This window comes from Buceros rhinoceros, unplaced genomic scaffold (assembly GCF_000710305.1).
Source record: "Buceros rhinoceros silvestris isolate BGI_N320 unplaced genomic scaffold, ASM71030v1 scaffold8358, whole genome shotgun sequence".
In the NCBI taxonomy this organism is placed as follows: domain Eukaryota; kingdom Metazoa; phylum Chordata; class Aves; order Bucerotiformes; family Bucerotidae; genus Buceros; species Buceros rhinoceros.
Window position 1 is genome coordinate 63,978 of NW_010426291.1, and position 15,390 is coordinate 79,367.

Below are 15,390 nucleotides of genomic sequence, written 5' to 3' on the forward strand. Positions count from 1 at the left end.
CACTTAAACAAAGTTCACTGAAAAGAAAGGGAGGCTTTGCACTTGTTTGGATCAGCCCTGAGCTGTCTCCTACAGATTTTCCCGTTTCATCAATAGAGCAACAAGAGAAAAAGAAAAATATGGCAGAAAATATTGTATTGACTCTGATCAGCAGGTTGCAGCAGGCTTTTTGTTCGTTTTTTTTTTTTCACCAGTAGAGAATGTAGATTTTATTGCCACTGAACAAAATACAGATATCATCTTCCATCACATTTTTGTGTACAGTACACAGTGCTAATAGTTAGAAATGGAGATTGCATGATTAGGTATATGCACTGCAAGTTTACTGCACTTCCAGGGTGATATTTAGATCAAAGAATTTAATCTTTAAATGTTTTGATGGATTTGACTGCAAACTTTTGGAGATAAGAATTTAAGATTTTGTTTTGTGTATTGCCAGAATTTAAGGAAGAATAAGCCATAAGATGAAATGGTTGTAAAGCCCAAACTCTATTACTCGGAGATGAAGAGTATATTTTAGGCTACACTGGCAGCTGAATAAATGAAGGTTGGCTGCAGATATATGCAGAGCCATAAATCAAATATAACACTCGGGCTCTCTGACAGCTTCACTTCACGTTCTAGCCTCATTCAGAACATGAGGGACTAAATTTTCTGCTGTGCAGACAGCAAGGTTTCACTAGATCGATATGTCTAGGAAAGAATTAGATGTGTAATTGCACAACTGTTAGTGTTAGGAAGTAGGATTGGTACTGGGCCGTCCTACTGGATTTGATAGTCTTTTCCTTGGGAGTCAGTGATCTCTGCAAGAGAGAGGCTTTATCTGTTAGCACAGAATGAATGCCCCTGGGAAGCGCAGAACATCAGAAACTGCATTGTCTTTGGCTTTAAAATAAAAACGTCTTTCTTTCTTGGATAGTGTCTCTATAGTATACACAGCCACACGTATAATTGACCCTCTCTCCATGCAGAAAACCTTAAGTTGCTCCTGAGCAGGATGCCTGAGAAGGATGGGCAGGCAGTCAACAGGTGACAGATGGAAAGAGTTCAGCTGCCCATGAGAAGTAAAGCTCGAAACCCTGCACGGTGCCAGGGAGCCCCCAATCTGGTCTCATAAAGACATACCTATGTCATCAGATCTCAACTGATTTGAGTCTAGGCAATTCTTAAAATCACAGAACGCAACTGAGCAGAGTGCCTTCTCTGCATGCTGCAAGTGTCAAATTAAGGTCTATCAGGTCTCCAGGTATCATCATGACAGATGGCAAATACTTACTTGAAGTAATAATTGTATCATATATACCCTTCGGCTGCTCTGTGGATACAGTTTCACACCTCTATGCATATGCCTCATAGATCCACCACAATGTGTATTTTAACATCTCTTTCAGCAGTTAAAAGAAGGGCAGAAAATGACCTTTTTACTTTCTAGAAGTATTTTCATTTTTAATGAGAGACTGGCTGTCGCTCAGATGTGGCTTCCCATGATTTCTGGAAATCTCGTTATTCACTAAGAAGTTGCTCTTGAAGGGCCTGTCTACACACTTACTGTCAAAATCCACGAGGGTACAGGTCACCAAGACACAGAAGATAGGAGATGTTTTCTGAATTAAAACAGGAATGGTAAATGATACAATGTTGCAGACAAGAACCCAAAATTTAGCACCTCTGCTGCTATCAGTACATCCTGTCCAAAAAGGAACTCAGAATGAAAGCAAAGGCAGGGATTGTAGTCATTCGTTGTTCACTCCTGTTTATGAAGAAATAGCCTACTTCTGTAGTGGTTTCTTTTAACAGAAAAGAACAAGTCACCTTTTCCATTGTGAGTGCATTTAAGGTAAGCTGTATGCAAAATTTATAAAAGGTCTCTCCACCTCCCTGAGACCAATGGAAAGGTGAGAATATAGCAGAAAATTCCATAGTACAGTTATTAAACTGAACAATAAAGTACATCAGCCATATAAGTAAGTAAGAGAACATGGAGGAAAGGAGGGGATTTATTATACATTTAAGAAGGGATAATAAAAAAGGAAGACTGAGATTTGGGACAATACCAAACCAGTGGTTTGTCTCAAAAAGGCCATTAGGAAGATGATCAAGAAGAGAAGGATCATCTGAGAATAAACGGAGTATCGTATGTTTTACTGGAAGCAACACTTCAGCAGCTCATGGGGATGGGCTGGGAGGGCCAGGTATTTTCCACCTCTGAAATACTAGAACTCACACATACAGGCACAAATGCAACAGCAAAGGTCCTCTGGGAATCTTAATTTGAGGCTGATGGCATATGGTGGAAAACCAGCAAAAGAGAGAAAACAATTTCATCAAGCCAAGTGGATAGGTCAGGCTTTGCGCTGCAGCGATCTTCCAGTGCTGAAACCAGTCGCCAGGTACCTCTCTAAGCTTTTCTGCTCTTGGGAACGGCCTTACTTTGCTTAGAGACACGTCATTATGGAGTGGAGAAAATCATGCTGCTGCACAGAGCTAGTGGCTGGAACAGAGCTCAGGCTCTCCTGATTCCTGCCATTTGACCAGTAAAAACAGTGACAAGAGCATGGGAAATGAGAGAGTAAAACTCCAAGGAATATCTGGCTTCTTGAAGAGTCATTCCACTCACTTTAAAAAAATGAGTATAAACAAAGAGAAAGCGATAAAATGTACACCATGTCATGGTTCGGCTTTTTTGGGTGCCAGGCAGTGATACAGGAATGGACAGAAATCTCCTCACCCCGTTTTTACTCTGTAGGCTTCTCAGTGTTTTGCTTCCTGGCAACAAGACCATTACAAGACCTCCTGAAGCGCTGTTAACATTAAGTATTACTCTCTGGCAATAAAGGTGAGGAATATGCCTTTCACAAGTAATGAAACCCATAAAATATTTTGAGTTAGACCTCAGATACAACAGCAAATTGGACCCAAGTAAGCTCACTCTTTTTTCTGCAGCTCTCACTTTGACAGTTTTAGCTGAGATTATTCAGGAAATCGAAGGAAAGCAATTTCTCCCTAACAGCCTGTAGATGGGGTGTGATGCTCACTGAATGCCAAGCAAGTGCCTCAGCCTAGTGCAGCACTCTGCTCCCTGTAACCACTACCCAGGCAAAAGAGCTGTCTACAGAAATCAGGAGCTGGAGCTAAGTGGAAAATGCTCAAAATGTATTTTCATCAGTCATTTATTCCCATTTGCCTCATTCACATCCTCAAGTGTATAAGGCAAAGTTAAATATGAAACTCATTTTTTCTTTTCAATTGTAAAAGAGATTCTGTTCTGCCAAAGGACACCATATTCCAGATATGTATAAATGCTAGGAAAGACAGTCTTAGGGGAAAAAAAATGCAGTTCAAATAAATGGGAAAAGTGTCTTTCTGAGCCACCTTGAAAAGCATACATAAATACCCTGGTGAAAAGCTTTCTGGTGTTAGACTTCCCAAGCAAGTGGCTATCTAACTCTTAGTATAGTACATGTATCAAGAGGCAGATGAAAGACACATCTCCTGCTGGAAAATGCCTGATAAATTAAAAGACCTGTCAATATGAATGTTGATCTATGGATCTTCTGTCACATTCAGCACTCTAACATCTATGGGATCTCCCAAATGCCATGATCACCTGTCACAAGTGTCTGAACTCACTTCTTTTCTTAAGGTGGAAATCCAATGCTCTTTTTTGTAGAATGCAAGTGTCACCTTATTGCTTAAATGTGCATGCTGCTGCATTTAACTAAGAAAGGGCCAAGAAATGCACATATATGTATGGGCATGACGTCATTATGATATCGAATATCCCATTGGCTGGTTCTATCTGGCTATCCTGGCTGTGGAAATTAACCCTACCCTAGCTGAACCCAGGACAATATGCCAAATTCAAACACTAAGTAGCAGCCAGTAGCTCTAGAAAACACAAATGCCTGCCCTTAACTTCAAGCACGTGAACAGATTCACTGGCATATTTTATTCACTGAGCATATTTTAGTTTAGTTTGCTAGATATTCCTGTGACACAGAAACAGAAGATGCAAGCAGAACTCTTCTTCAAAGTAGTTGAGATAACAGATGAGTTACAAGAAAGTAAATATAAATCATCATTAAGATGCATGTTTTATAACTCCAATTAAGGAAACCAGAGAATAAAAAAAGACAATGGCTAAGAATTTCCAATGAATCATCTTACTTCTGTATTCCCAAGTGTGTTCTAAAACCACTGGTCAACAAATCAGTCTATCAGATTTAGTAGGAAGACCAGTTTCCTGAATCACAGAGTTTTATAGAAGAACTCTAAATATGAGTGGGTGGAAAAGTTAAACGCCTTATAGCAGTCTGTAATAGCTAGGGACTCAATCAGTACCTTGCTAACTATATACTGGATTGTCCAGCTACTTCGAAGAATGAGAGTAGGGAAAAGAATGATTTATCTAGTGTTAAAGAACTCTGCCAACCTTTTATTTAAGAAGCTCCAATTACTTTATACATTGCCGCACATACTCAACATTTGGGAAGGGGTGCACCTTTGTACAGAGAAGGTCTTTTTCAGACTAAGCTGCATTAGTCTTCAAAGCAGTGTTAATAGAGACATAGAGACATGTCAATAGAATAAATTGAAGGTATATTTGAGTTCCAGCCTAATGCTGAAGATACATGTCTCTGCATTTACTGTTGTTGATTTTCTCCATTGTTGTCAATGCTCCCTATGCTGGGCACAAACAGAGAAGGAAAGCTGGATGTCTTCCTTCACCTTCTCAGAGTAAAGAGTAAGTTTTATCTAAAATGTCTATAATATATTTCCAATTATTATAGAATTAATACATAAAAATTATTAAGAAATATTTATCATTGTAAGGCCTTCATTCCTGTAAACTGTACTCATAGGTACCCTCTCCAGTCAAACCAGATGAAGGTTTTTTGAACTGTTTCTGTAGACACTCAAGAGTTGAGGACATCAGCCAGCTGCCTTGCCAAAAAAATGTTTATGTGCTGACAAAGCTATCAAACACTGTGGACAGATGTTCAGTAATTACTCTCTAACTTCTCTATGCAAGTCTACATTCACAGCATATGTATTTACTCCACACTGCAGGTCAAACTGCTCATCCCAAGTCTGGACCTGTGTCTGGACCTAGGCTGTATAGTTTATACACAAAATACTCCCTGCAGATAAGTAGTTGATAGTTTTTTTCCATTTTTAGACCCTGGCAACCCAGAATGTAATATGGATCTTACTTCTTTTTCTTGCAATAGCTGTTCCTGGAAAAGCTCCCAGCGTCTCTGGCGGTGGGTCTCCCATTTCTCCAGCTGAGGGATCAAATTCTCCTGCCATTCCTCTTTCAGAAGCTCACATTCTCTGACAGAGAGGCCGGTCACGACAGGCAGGGTCTGAAGAAACAGCTCTGTCACCAACTCCGCTAAAGCATGGGAAGCTTTAGAGTACAGTTCCTAACAGAAGGACAAAGCAGGACAGAGAAAGACAGGTGAGAAAGTGAACACCCTCGCCTTTTGGAGCCATTTCATTGCATGTCTCCATGTCAGCGAAGGAACCTTGGACCAGAGAAGACACTTGGCCAGGGATCTACCCCTAGAGCTAAAATCCAATGCCACTAATGTTTGAGTTATAAAGACCAGGTTTTGTAGACTGAACAACTTAAATATTTTGGTTCAAGGCACATTTAAAATGCAATAGTGGCATAAGCACACGAGATGCTGAACCCCAGCTGCTGCCCACATGTAACTGCAGGACAAGGAATATATTGTTTACTGTTTAAGGCAATGTGTTATAAAAACTCTTATTTTCAAAGTTACTGTGGAAATAGTCTGATGTAGTGTAACACCTCACAGGCATTTTCAAAGGTGCTGATATGAAATGAATGAAGGTAAAAAAGAAGGAAGAGCTAAAAGGGACAGTACAGCTTTTAGTTAGGCAAAATTGACATTAGTCATGTTAAAAGTTGGTGCTCCAAAATATAACACTCTTCAATGGCTAAAGGACTGAATTATTCAAATTCCTTCTGATGCAGAACAGGTTCAAGCCTAGGAAAACAAACATCTTCTGGTGGTTTTATTAAAACTAGTCCCATATGAGCAGTTTTCATATGTTGAGGCTGTTCCACTGGGTGATTTAGTCAGATGGCATCCAGGCTAAAAAGCCTGTTCAGAACACATAATTTCACTGTCAAATACACAGTGATGATACAAACTGTGTTTGCAAACTTGCTACAATTTGAGATAATCCCTGATGAGCAGTGAAGGCAGGTAGCTTTCCCCAGCAGAAGAGAGAAAACAAAAACACATCGGAAAGGTCACACGGACACTGCGGTACTCCAGCAGTATGAAGATCTATTTTTCTATGAGTTCCACATGATCTTACAGTACAAAAAGATTTACTGCCTACTTGGTTTTGCCTTCATTGTAAATCAGTGTTACTCCTTTTGAAAACAGGTATTTCTTTATTTTCCTTAAAATACAGCTAACATTTTAAAAAGTCTTTTCAGCGTTCCTTTTGCAAGAGCATTTTAGCTGTTGCTTTCTTTTAAACATAGGTTTGATTACAATCTCTTAAGTGATCAAAACCCAGAGCCTCTCAACAGAAACAGAGATATTTATCTACTCGTCAAAAACATTTGTCTGCAGCTCATAGACAGGAAAAGTTCTAGTAGATTGCTCTTTTTCGGGGACATACACTGGTATAATATACTATTGTGCAAGAGCCCATTGCAACTGCTAGATCTGGTATCATAAAATAGAAAACATGACAAAAAAGAATCCCCACAGCTCATCCAAAACCCTAAAGGCTGATAAATTGCAAAGTCAAGAGCTCAGAAATAAGGAATGACCAGAACTTAGTTTGCATGTGAAATCTAGTTTGTGGGCCCCATAATGATAAATTTGGGTCTCACATAGTGTTTCCACAGGACCTTTATCTATTCTGTGTTTAGGTTTATCAATACCCATTGAATGGGCAGAGTTCTTAAAAATCTTTATTTTGTATTTCTCATTTATGGTAAAATATCCAAACTGTGCACTGAATGCTAAATTATTATTTTCCTCCTAGGATCCCTCTATGATGCTAATCACCATACTAATTAGCTGTTTCACAAACAATAAATAGCTTATCTTAACAGGTCCCTGTAGTAACCTCTTCTTACGGATAAAATCGAGGCACACCACCATCAAAAGTGTTCACTACACCTTTGAGATGAGCTGTGTTGATTTTTTCCAACCTCTTACTATTTAAAGCATGTGGAATTTTCAGAATCCAGTTGCTACTGGCTTTGTTTAATCTCAAAGTGTTCTAAATTCTTGTAAATTGGGCTACATTTTGCTGAAACTAGGTGCTGGGCAATAAATATGAGTATTAGTAGTAAAAGACCCAACAACTGGATACCTCATTTCTGGTAGGAATGCTTCTCCCATTTCTAGTGATTGTTCACAATTTGGACAAGACAACATCATTAGGGCAACATTTGCCACATAGGCGCATCCTGTGCTGAAGGACGGTTCTCCCCTACTTGCTAATTGTTATAGTTACCAATTCCTGTTAGAACAAGAGGCAGGATTTATACCATCCTAATCATCTGTGCAGTTGTGCCCTGGCTTAGCTTGCCAACGCTAATGCAAAATGGTTTGTCTGAATTCTCTCTTCTGCTGCTCTTTTTTTTTAAAAAATTCAAGTCTCCAGATTCTGGAGTACTGAGAAAAATGCAGTGGAATAGCTTTTTGAAATTTGGTAGGGGAAATTGTAAGTCTGCAGTTAAGGAAAGATTGCAGATAGGACTGAATTCTACCAAAGTGACTCAAGCTAACATAACAGTTCAAAACTATTTGTATGCTAAGGAATGTACTTGATCTGAAACAGCAATACAGTCTGTCTGTGAACAGGGCTGGCACACTATATATTAGAAAGCTCATTTTCTACAGGAAAAAAGAAAACCATTAAGAAATCCTACTGTTTCCAGGATCTTATTTTTGGACTAGAACCCCTACAAAATAGTTCTTACAAGCTTCCTGATTCACCATCTCTCGTTTTTAAAACTTTTATGTAATGAAATTTATTCAAATCGATTCCATTAATAGAATAGCTGATTGTAGTGTTGAATGAACCTGTTTGTAGTACCTGCAGTCAGTTTCAAAGCTTTTAAAAAAATCTCTAGAGAAATTCATCAAGCATAAAGAAATACAGTGGGCTATATGAAGAAATAAAATGGGCTCAGATTAAATGCTGAGTGCATCTGAATTTCAAACAAGGCAATAAATATATAATTCTGTCAAAAACCAGGGGAAATACATAGCTTATCAGATTTTCACTACAAAACCAAAGAACAATATTAATACTCTCCTTCCAATCCAAATGACTAAAAGGTTCCTACACGCAGATGAGAATAAAGTGAATAGTGAAATTGTGAAGCAGGAAAATGTATGTAGAAAGACCGGTTGTACTGTATTTTACATGCAAGCCACTGACTAGCATATATTATCTCCAAGAGGCAACTGCACAGCTATTTGTTAACTTGTGATACAACAGCATTTCATTAAAATAATTAAAATTTCTGTTCAAAGCTGTAGAACACTCTTGTATGTATCTCCACAAGTTCTAGGACACAATAGCTAGGACACTTGTTTAGGAGGTAAAAGATTCATCTCCCAACCCACACTGCTTTTAAGCATCCTAACACCAAAAAACAACAATGGTGTTGAAGTCATCCTTAGCACAAGCTAATAAAAAAAGTTTGATTTACATGCATTTAAAATGGACGTTCATTGAAATTGCAGTCTTGCTCCCTCACTGGTCCTTGATTTATTCAGGAGGCAGTTTCAATCTCTCTTTCTGTACTCCCTTTTTAGAAATGTGATTTTGTAGATAAGGTTATGTCCTTTAGCAGACCTAACTACTAACAAATTGTGAATCCATCTAGAGGTAAAATACATTTTCTTAGGCAATAAGGCAAGAAGCATACTGAGGGCTATCCATATCATGCATCTTGCATCAGCTTTGACTGAAACGATCAGAACAATGCCCAAACCCAGAACTAGACTAAGCTTGCATGGTCAGAGTTCACAAATGTAATCTGTTAGATCATGCTGTCTTTAAGCCTTTTGGGAGAAAGTCACAGGGCAAAATTTTCAAAAGCGAGCATTTGAGGTGGAGGTCTCTTGAAAGGGGTCTCCATCTGAGACAAGCTGTGGGTGATTCACCTTGAAAAGAACATAAAGATAGCTCTTGATACCTAAAAACTGCAGTTCACTCTATGAGAGCATCCCTAACTGTACCTCATGTTAATGAAATTACGTAAGAAAAGTAATGAATGTTTCTGAGAATCTGTCCTTTTATTTTGACAAAAATAAATTTTCACCTTTTATTATCAAAGGAAAAAAATCAAATACTTTGCTTCAACCTCATATTCATGTTTACCTATTCATAAAATGTTTACTGCCTTGCCTGTTGGTAATACTCATTACTTAATAGCTTTCAGTCTAAATTCCTGTGCATTTCTATGTTCTGTCAAGTCAAATGAAATAATGTTCTGGTGAACTGCTATCAGCAAGGGGGAACTATAAATGACAGTATTTTGTCTGTTTTTATGGGTTTGATGTTAAGGATGCTGAGGAAAAATAAATATCTCACCACAGACTATGTAATTCCTAGCTGTTAACTGATTTCTTTTGTGCAATCTGCAGGTTGGTGTTAAACACCAACCTCCTGTCACTTCTTCTTCCCCTACTGAAATGCGAGGTAGTTCACAAAAAAGTAAGAAGAAGAGATTAAACATTGGTGCCCATCCAATATACTGAACTTGGAAGGAGCTAGCCATTAATCCTTTCAAGAGATCCTGAGAAACGAGGAACAGAACAGGCTATATTGGTGGGTGTGTGTGCTTTTGCTGCCATGTAGAAGAAAATTACAGTAAAAACTTTGCAATTGAAGAAAATCACAGTAAAAACTTTGCAACTGAAAAGCTACCTAAGCCAATACAAAAAGCTGACTACAGCAAAATAGCCCTTGGGTATGGGACAACTCTGCAGACTGTGTTTATGAAAACTGAATGGCTGAGCCATTCAGTTACCTCTGACACAATTCCTCCTTCAGTTATGATTTACTGTGATAATCAAAATCACTTGCTCCCATTACTCAACTTGCACTTCAAAAATCAGTTATGGAACCTGTGTCTAGACACAGATTATTCACCTACAGCACACTATTTCAGTCCACTAGAATGGCTGAAAAGCCCTACACTTGCCTCTAGATATAAATCATTCATTGACTTCAGGCATCAACAGATTCCATTAACCTTGGTTAAATCATTTTAATTGATTTATTCATGTGTACACAAAACAAACCTACTCAATTATTCTATGCAAACACAGTCAGCTTCCAGATCATTGCATTTTTACATATTTATTCAACAATCTGGATAATTCTTTCATGTCCTACAGTGCTACAGGCTACTGTAGTATCTAAATTTATCTTGATGTACTCACAAACTGTTTAAAAGGGGAAAAACTGAAAAAATAAAAAAGACACAGCAACTTGAGAAGAGCTTAGAAGAACATTTTGAGAACAACATAAGATCTTCCACAAGTGAGTGGCACAGGTAAATGACATTTTTTCTTCTGTCTCCAGGATATTCACTGGTTTCCTACTCTTCCTTATATTTTAATATCTCCTCTTGCACTGAGGTTATCTTTCTACTTATTCATGTTTCCCTGCTCGCCAAGGTAACTATCAAAATAAGTCAAGTCATTCTAGTGCACAGCTGATGAAGGAACAGAGCCTAAACTTTTTACCACATATGAACATTTATCACTTTGCAAGGTCCTTTTCACTTGAAAAAAAAGGTGTAATGCCCTTTATATACAGCAGCTAAGGATCATGAGCTTAGGGTGATGGCTGGGCTCTGGGTGCACAAGCAGGAACTTGCCTGGAACCCTAAATCCTGTGAGTACTGGACAATATTAGATTGTTCACCCCAGAAGAAATATGCGATATTTCTTTAATTTTTGGCCAGTAGAGAGTATGAGCCACTTGAAGAGTGAGCATATAGGATGCTATTGCTAAATTTTGGTTATGGAGAAATTGTGATTCAGGTAACACTTTGCCTCCGCTTGGATTGAGTTAATTAGCTCCTAGTAAGACATCTCAGTTTTATTACTCTTAAATGTAACAGCTATTTAACGTCTGGGTGTGGGAAAGCATAACTACTTTGTGCAGTTTTGCAAGGCTGATTTTCATTTGCAACAAAATAAAAACCGGGCTGAACTCTTAATATTTAATTACTTCTAGTTTTTTCCACCCTGACTGTGCTTACATTGTATGAATGCATCTTTGGATGTCTTGTGGACCACAGGCGGAGGAATATTCATCTAAGTATTGGTGGAGCATGCCAGGATGACTTTAGAGAGTTTCACAGTTTTTTCAATAATATTGCCAGGCTTCTGTTTCTACTGGAATGATATAAAAATGAGAGTACAGAACTCTCTACTGGTAAACTTCTTTTCTTGCCTTCTAACTTACTTATTAATACATGCTTCCAGTTATGGAAATATATAAATTAAGTGAACAATAGAATCTTTAAACAAATCTTTAATTTAGCCTCTTCCTTGGTCATGGTAGAACAGAAACAGCAGAGATTTGCGAGGCAAATGACTATCAGCTAAGCTTCAGGGAGTACAGACCTTCTGGAAAGACAACAAACTAGCTGGTTCAAACTTGACTGGGACATCAGTTTTGCAGCACAGTGCTGCCTATCACCCTGTGAGTGCTGCTGGTACTCAGCTGGTTAGTCTAATATTTGCTTTCTCAGGTCCATCTGAGCTCCAGGCACACTGCTGCACTGTTGCCTTCCCATGAGTATCTTGCCTTCCCCATTGGTAGCAGCAGCTTCTCCCCAGCAGAAACGCAGAGAAACTTAGTGAATGGGGAAAGCTCTGCTGCCCAGGGAAAGGGTTCTGTTTGTCAAAGGTGCACTTCTACTCTGAAAATCTGGTGGAGCAAAGAGAGAAGCAAAGGCATTGTGGCTGTGAGATGCAACTCGTTACCTTAATGGCAAATTTACTTTCTCTTTTATGCCCCAGGTCACGGACAACATGTGTAACTACTACACTTCCCTCAGCTGTAGATGTCATAACAGCTCCATCTACCTACAGCAGGGCTATGCTCATTTGTACTTTCTCTTTTTTCTAGCTTATGCTGCTTACAAGTTATATGCAGAAGTAGTTTGTTCTCCTAGAACAGTCTGTGGCATCTGTATTTAGGGTTAAGGGGGAGAATGTGCAGCTGTTCATTATGTTACATGTCACAATAAAGTCTTTCATTATGGAAAAAAAGAAATAGAAATTAAGATCTGTGGACCCTCATTCAAGAGATACCAATTGGATTGCAGTATTTGCAGGTTTTGATGTCTGGCAGCGTTTATCTGCATCTAGGAATAAGACAGCAGATGTAATATGGAATGTAAGGTCTTAGAGCTGGGTGAATCAGCAGAAGTCAAGTTTGTGCAGCTCTCCTGGCAACTTGGCGATTCTAGAAACACTTAATTCACCCAAACCAATTTTTCTTTAGGAAGAAAAGAAAACTTAGCTAACAGTGCTGACAGAAATAGGATTTTGAGTCTTAGGATCTTAGTGTCACTAAGGCAGAGTACACAATAATGGAAAGCAATATAATTTCACAAATGAGGTGAAACTGTACAGGGTAAAAGAAATTGTCTGATCCCCAGAGACTTCAAGCGAATTGAGGAAGCGGGTGGAGAATTTAGTAACTCTGGAGAATGGACTGTGCACAGTAATATCAGCAGACATGTTGACTTTTTGTTAAATTAAATAGCTTTGTACAATTATCTACTCTGATTCACTGGCATAGCCCTCCAAACAAACTTTTCCTTTCTCCAAAGCAGGAGTTTTTCTCAAATACCCTGTTGCTTGCACTATTACATAAAACCATGACAACACTATTTGTTCTAAATAGAGTGGCTTTTTTTTTTTTATCAATTGAATTTGAAAAAGTGTGTGTGTACTAGTGCTAATGAAGATTGTGTGGGTATCTTAACTTAATGCGACAGGGAATACGAGTTTCCATAACACCCTGATCTGGTCAAAATGAATCATGACAAGAAGCCTGTTGAGCCAAAAGTGATTAGTTCCGGCCTAATTAAAGGTCACTGCTGGCTACAGTTTTGGGCTTAATCAGATAGATCATGTTATCTTATTTTCTCAGTGCAGGCAGAAAATAATTAAAGATAATGCAAAAGCATGAAGCATCTGCATATTTTCCAAATCAGTAACATAGAGAAGTGTAAAAATATTACTTATACCAAAGAGCTGAACTTATTTCACGGAACAAACTAGAGTCAAAACAATTTCTCTGAGCAGAAAAGAGATAAGAAAACTATTTTTGGAGATGTGATGAAGTTAACTAACAATACTATCATTCCACCATGGTGAAGAGGAGACAATTATGCTACATAAATGAAGTCTTTCTCCTGGTACTAACGGCAGATATTGTATGCTCTCAGTGTTATTCCAGCCTTGTCAGCCACCTAGGCAGCATGTTTGGCAGACCATGTAGGCATTTTCTGACTAAGTGGAGGTTAGGAAACATAGTGTGTTGGGAAGATAATGGAAAACGCAAGCTAATGTGGAATATTCTCCTGTCTCCATCTCCTGGTTTGCCAGCCTACTTTCTGGAGCTGCTGTGATCTCTCCTGCAATTCTCCAATCCTTCCTGAGGCCTGACATTGTACAGTGGGGTTAGATGATCTTCAGAATTATTTTAATAAATGGCACATATCACTAGAGGTGGCACCTTGTAGAGATCTGCAACAGCCTCTGCGCTCTCGCAGTCATCCTCTTCCTCCAGTTCCCATTGTGCTTGCCGATGCTTCTCTAACAGCTCATGGTAAGCCTAAAAGAAACACAATAGGTATATTTAAATAACGGAAAAGGTTTTGATAGCTTCCTGTGATCCCCTCCTTCCCTTCCCTGATCCTCTTTCCCATGTAGCATCGCAACAGTAAGAGTTTATTTGGAACTGCGACTCAGAGGGAAATGAAACTTGCCTTACTACTTTAATTTGAGCATATCCAGTCTTGAGGATGAAACCCCATAGCTTCAGCAATTTGGGTTTAAGTAATACGTATCTAATACTGGAAAATATGTGAAACAATCTGATTTGCAACCTGATTTCCTGTGTATGAATATCACTTCACCACAGTTCGTACTACGAGGTGCGGAACAGCCATCAGATACCATCACCAAAATCTTAGTTACAGCTGTATCACAATGTATAGGGCTTTTGCACTGAGGCTGGTCACCATGACCATGGTGGACCTTAAAAAGGCTGATCTATGACTTGGTCCTGATTTGGTCCTTGGTCACAGTTTTAAGAAAGATGCAATTTTTTTCTTCAAGCGAGGACTGAGATGAGTTGCAGCTTCATGTGCTGTAATGGAAGACTGAATTTCACAGATAAAAAACACCTCACTCTGTACATTTTAGGGCTTTCTTTGTTAAATATGTCAATAGGGCTCTTCTAAAGAGCACAAAATTGCTCATAAACTCTTCATATACAGGTCATCTTATCATGAAAACTCTTCATGAAATCGTAGGTTACCACAGAATTTGACAAGTAAATTGCTGTAACTTGTATGTCCACCAGTGATAGGCTGAGCAAGACTGGGTTACTGTAACTGGCACTTTTTAGCTTGTGTACTTCACCTGATCATTCCTGTATTCTCTGCCAGTGAAAAAACAAAACAAAAATGCTCCTTTTCCAGTGGAAACATAGATGAAGGAGACAGAATGACAGGGGGCCTCCAACTTTTACTATCTAGGTCATTCTGTTATATAAAAAAATTAAAGCTGCATTACCACCCAACTTGTGTTCAGAAGAAACTGATGCGAAGAAAGTTCATTGCAAAATCAACCTTCTTAATTGGCAACCACTTAAAATTCAGCAGAAAGTTTAGTTATGCTAAGGCTGCTATCACGGTGGTACAAGACCCTTCATGAGGTGGAGAGGGAAAGGCAGATAAGAAAAGTGCACTTGGTGGGTACGACCCTGGATTCACGGTGGGGATTCAGGACCAACTCATTTGCTGCTGGGCTGGCTGTGAAACCATGAAACAAAATAGCTCCTCAATGCCGAGGGGACTGTTCTCTCAAAAGAATTACTGGCCTACTGAAGTCAAATCATGGGAGCTGCAGATATATACAAATTTTTCTTATTCTTCAAAGAATCTCTGGACTCAAGACCCGATCTGTTCTGGGTCAAAAGCCTCTCTCTACTGTGGCAGCAGAGAGGGTTAAATTTGTGACTTTTTTTATTACTTCCACACAGGCATTTCATAATACTAAGACTCAGTTGTTTTCCGTCCTGCAGCCTGAAGTGTAAGTTGCTCATTCCATCTGT

At 38.8% G+C, this 15,390-nt stretch overlaps 1 protein-coding gene across 1 annotated transcript in view; it reads right to left on the reverse strand.

Annotated features, from left to right (window-relative positions):
* Positions 1–15,390, reverse strand: part of EVC (Ellis van Creveld syndrome) — a gene marked incomplete at its 5' end in the record, with an annotated part of 48,630 nt that overhangs the window by 15,348 nt on the left and 17,892 nt on the right. Inside the window, 2 exons of the mRNA XM_010141449.1 lie at positions 5,214–5,426; positions 13,786–13,884. Of these exons, the coding sequence (XP_010139751.1) occupies positions 5,214–5,426; positions 13,786–13,884 (312 nt within the window). The remainder of the gene's footprint in view (positions 1–5,213; positions 5,427–13,785; positions 13,885–15,390) is intronic.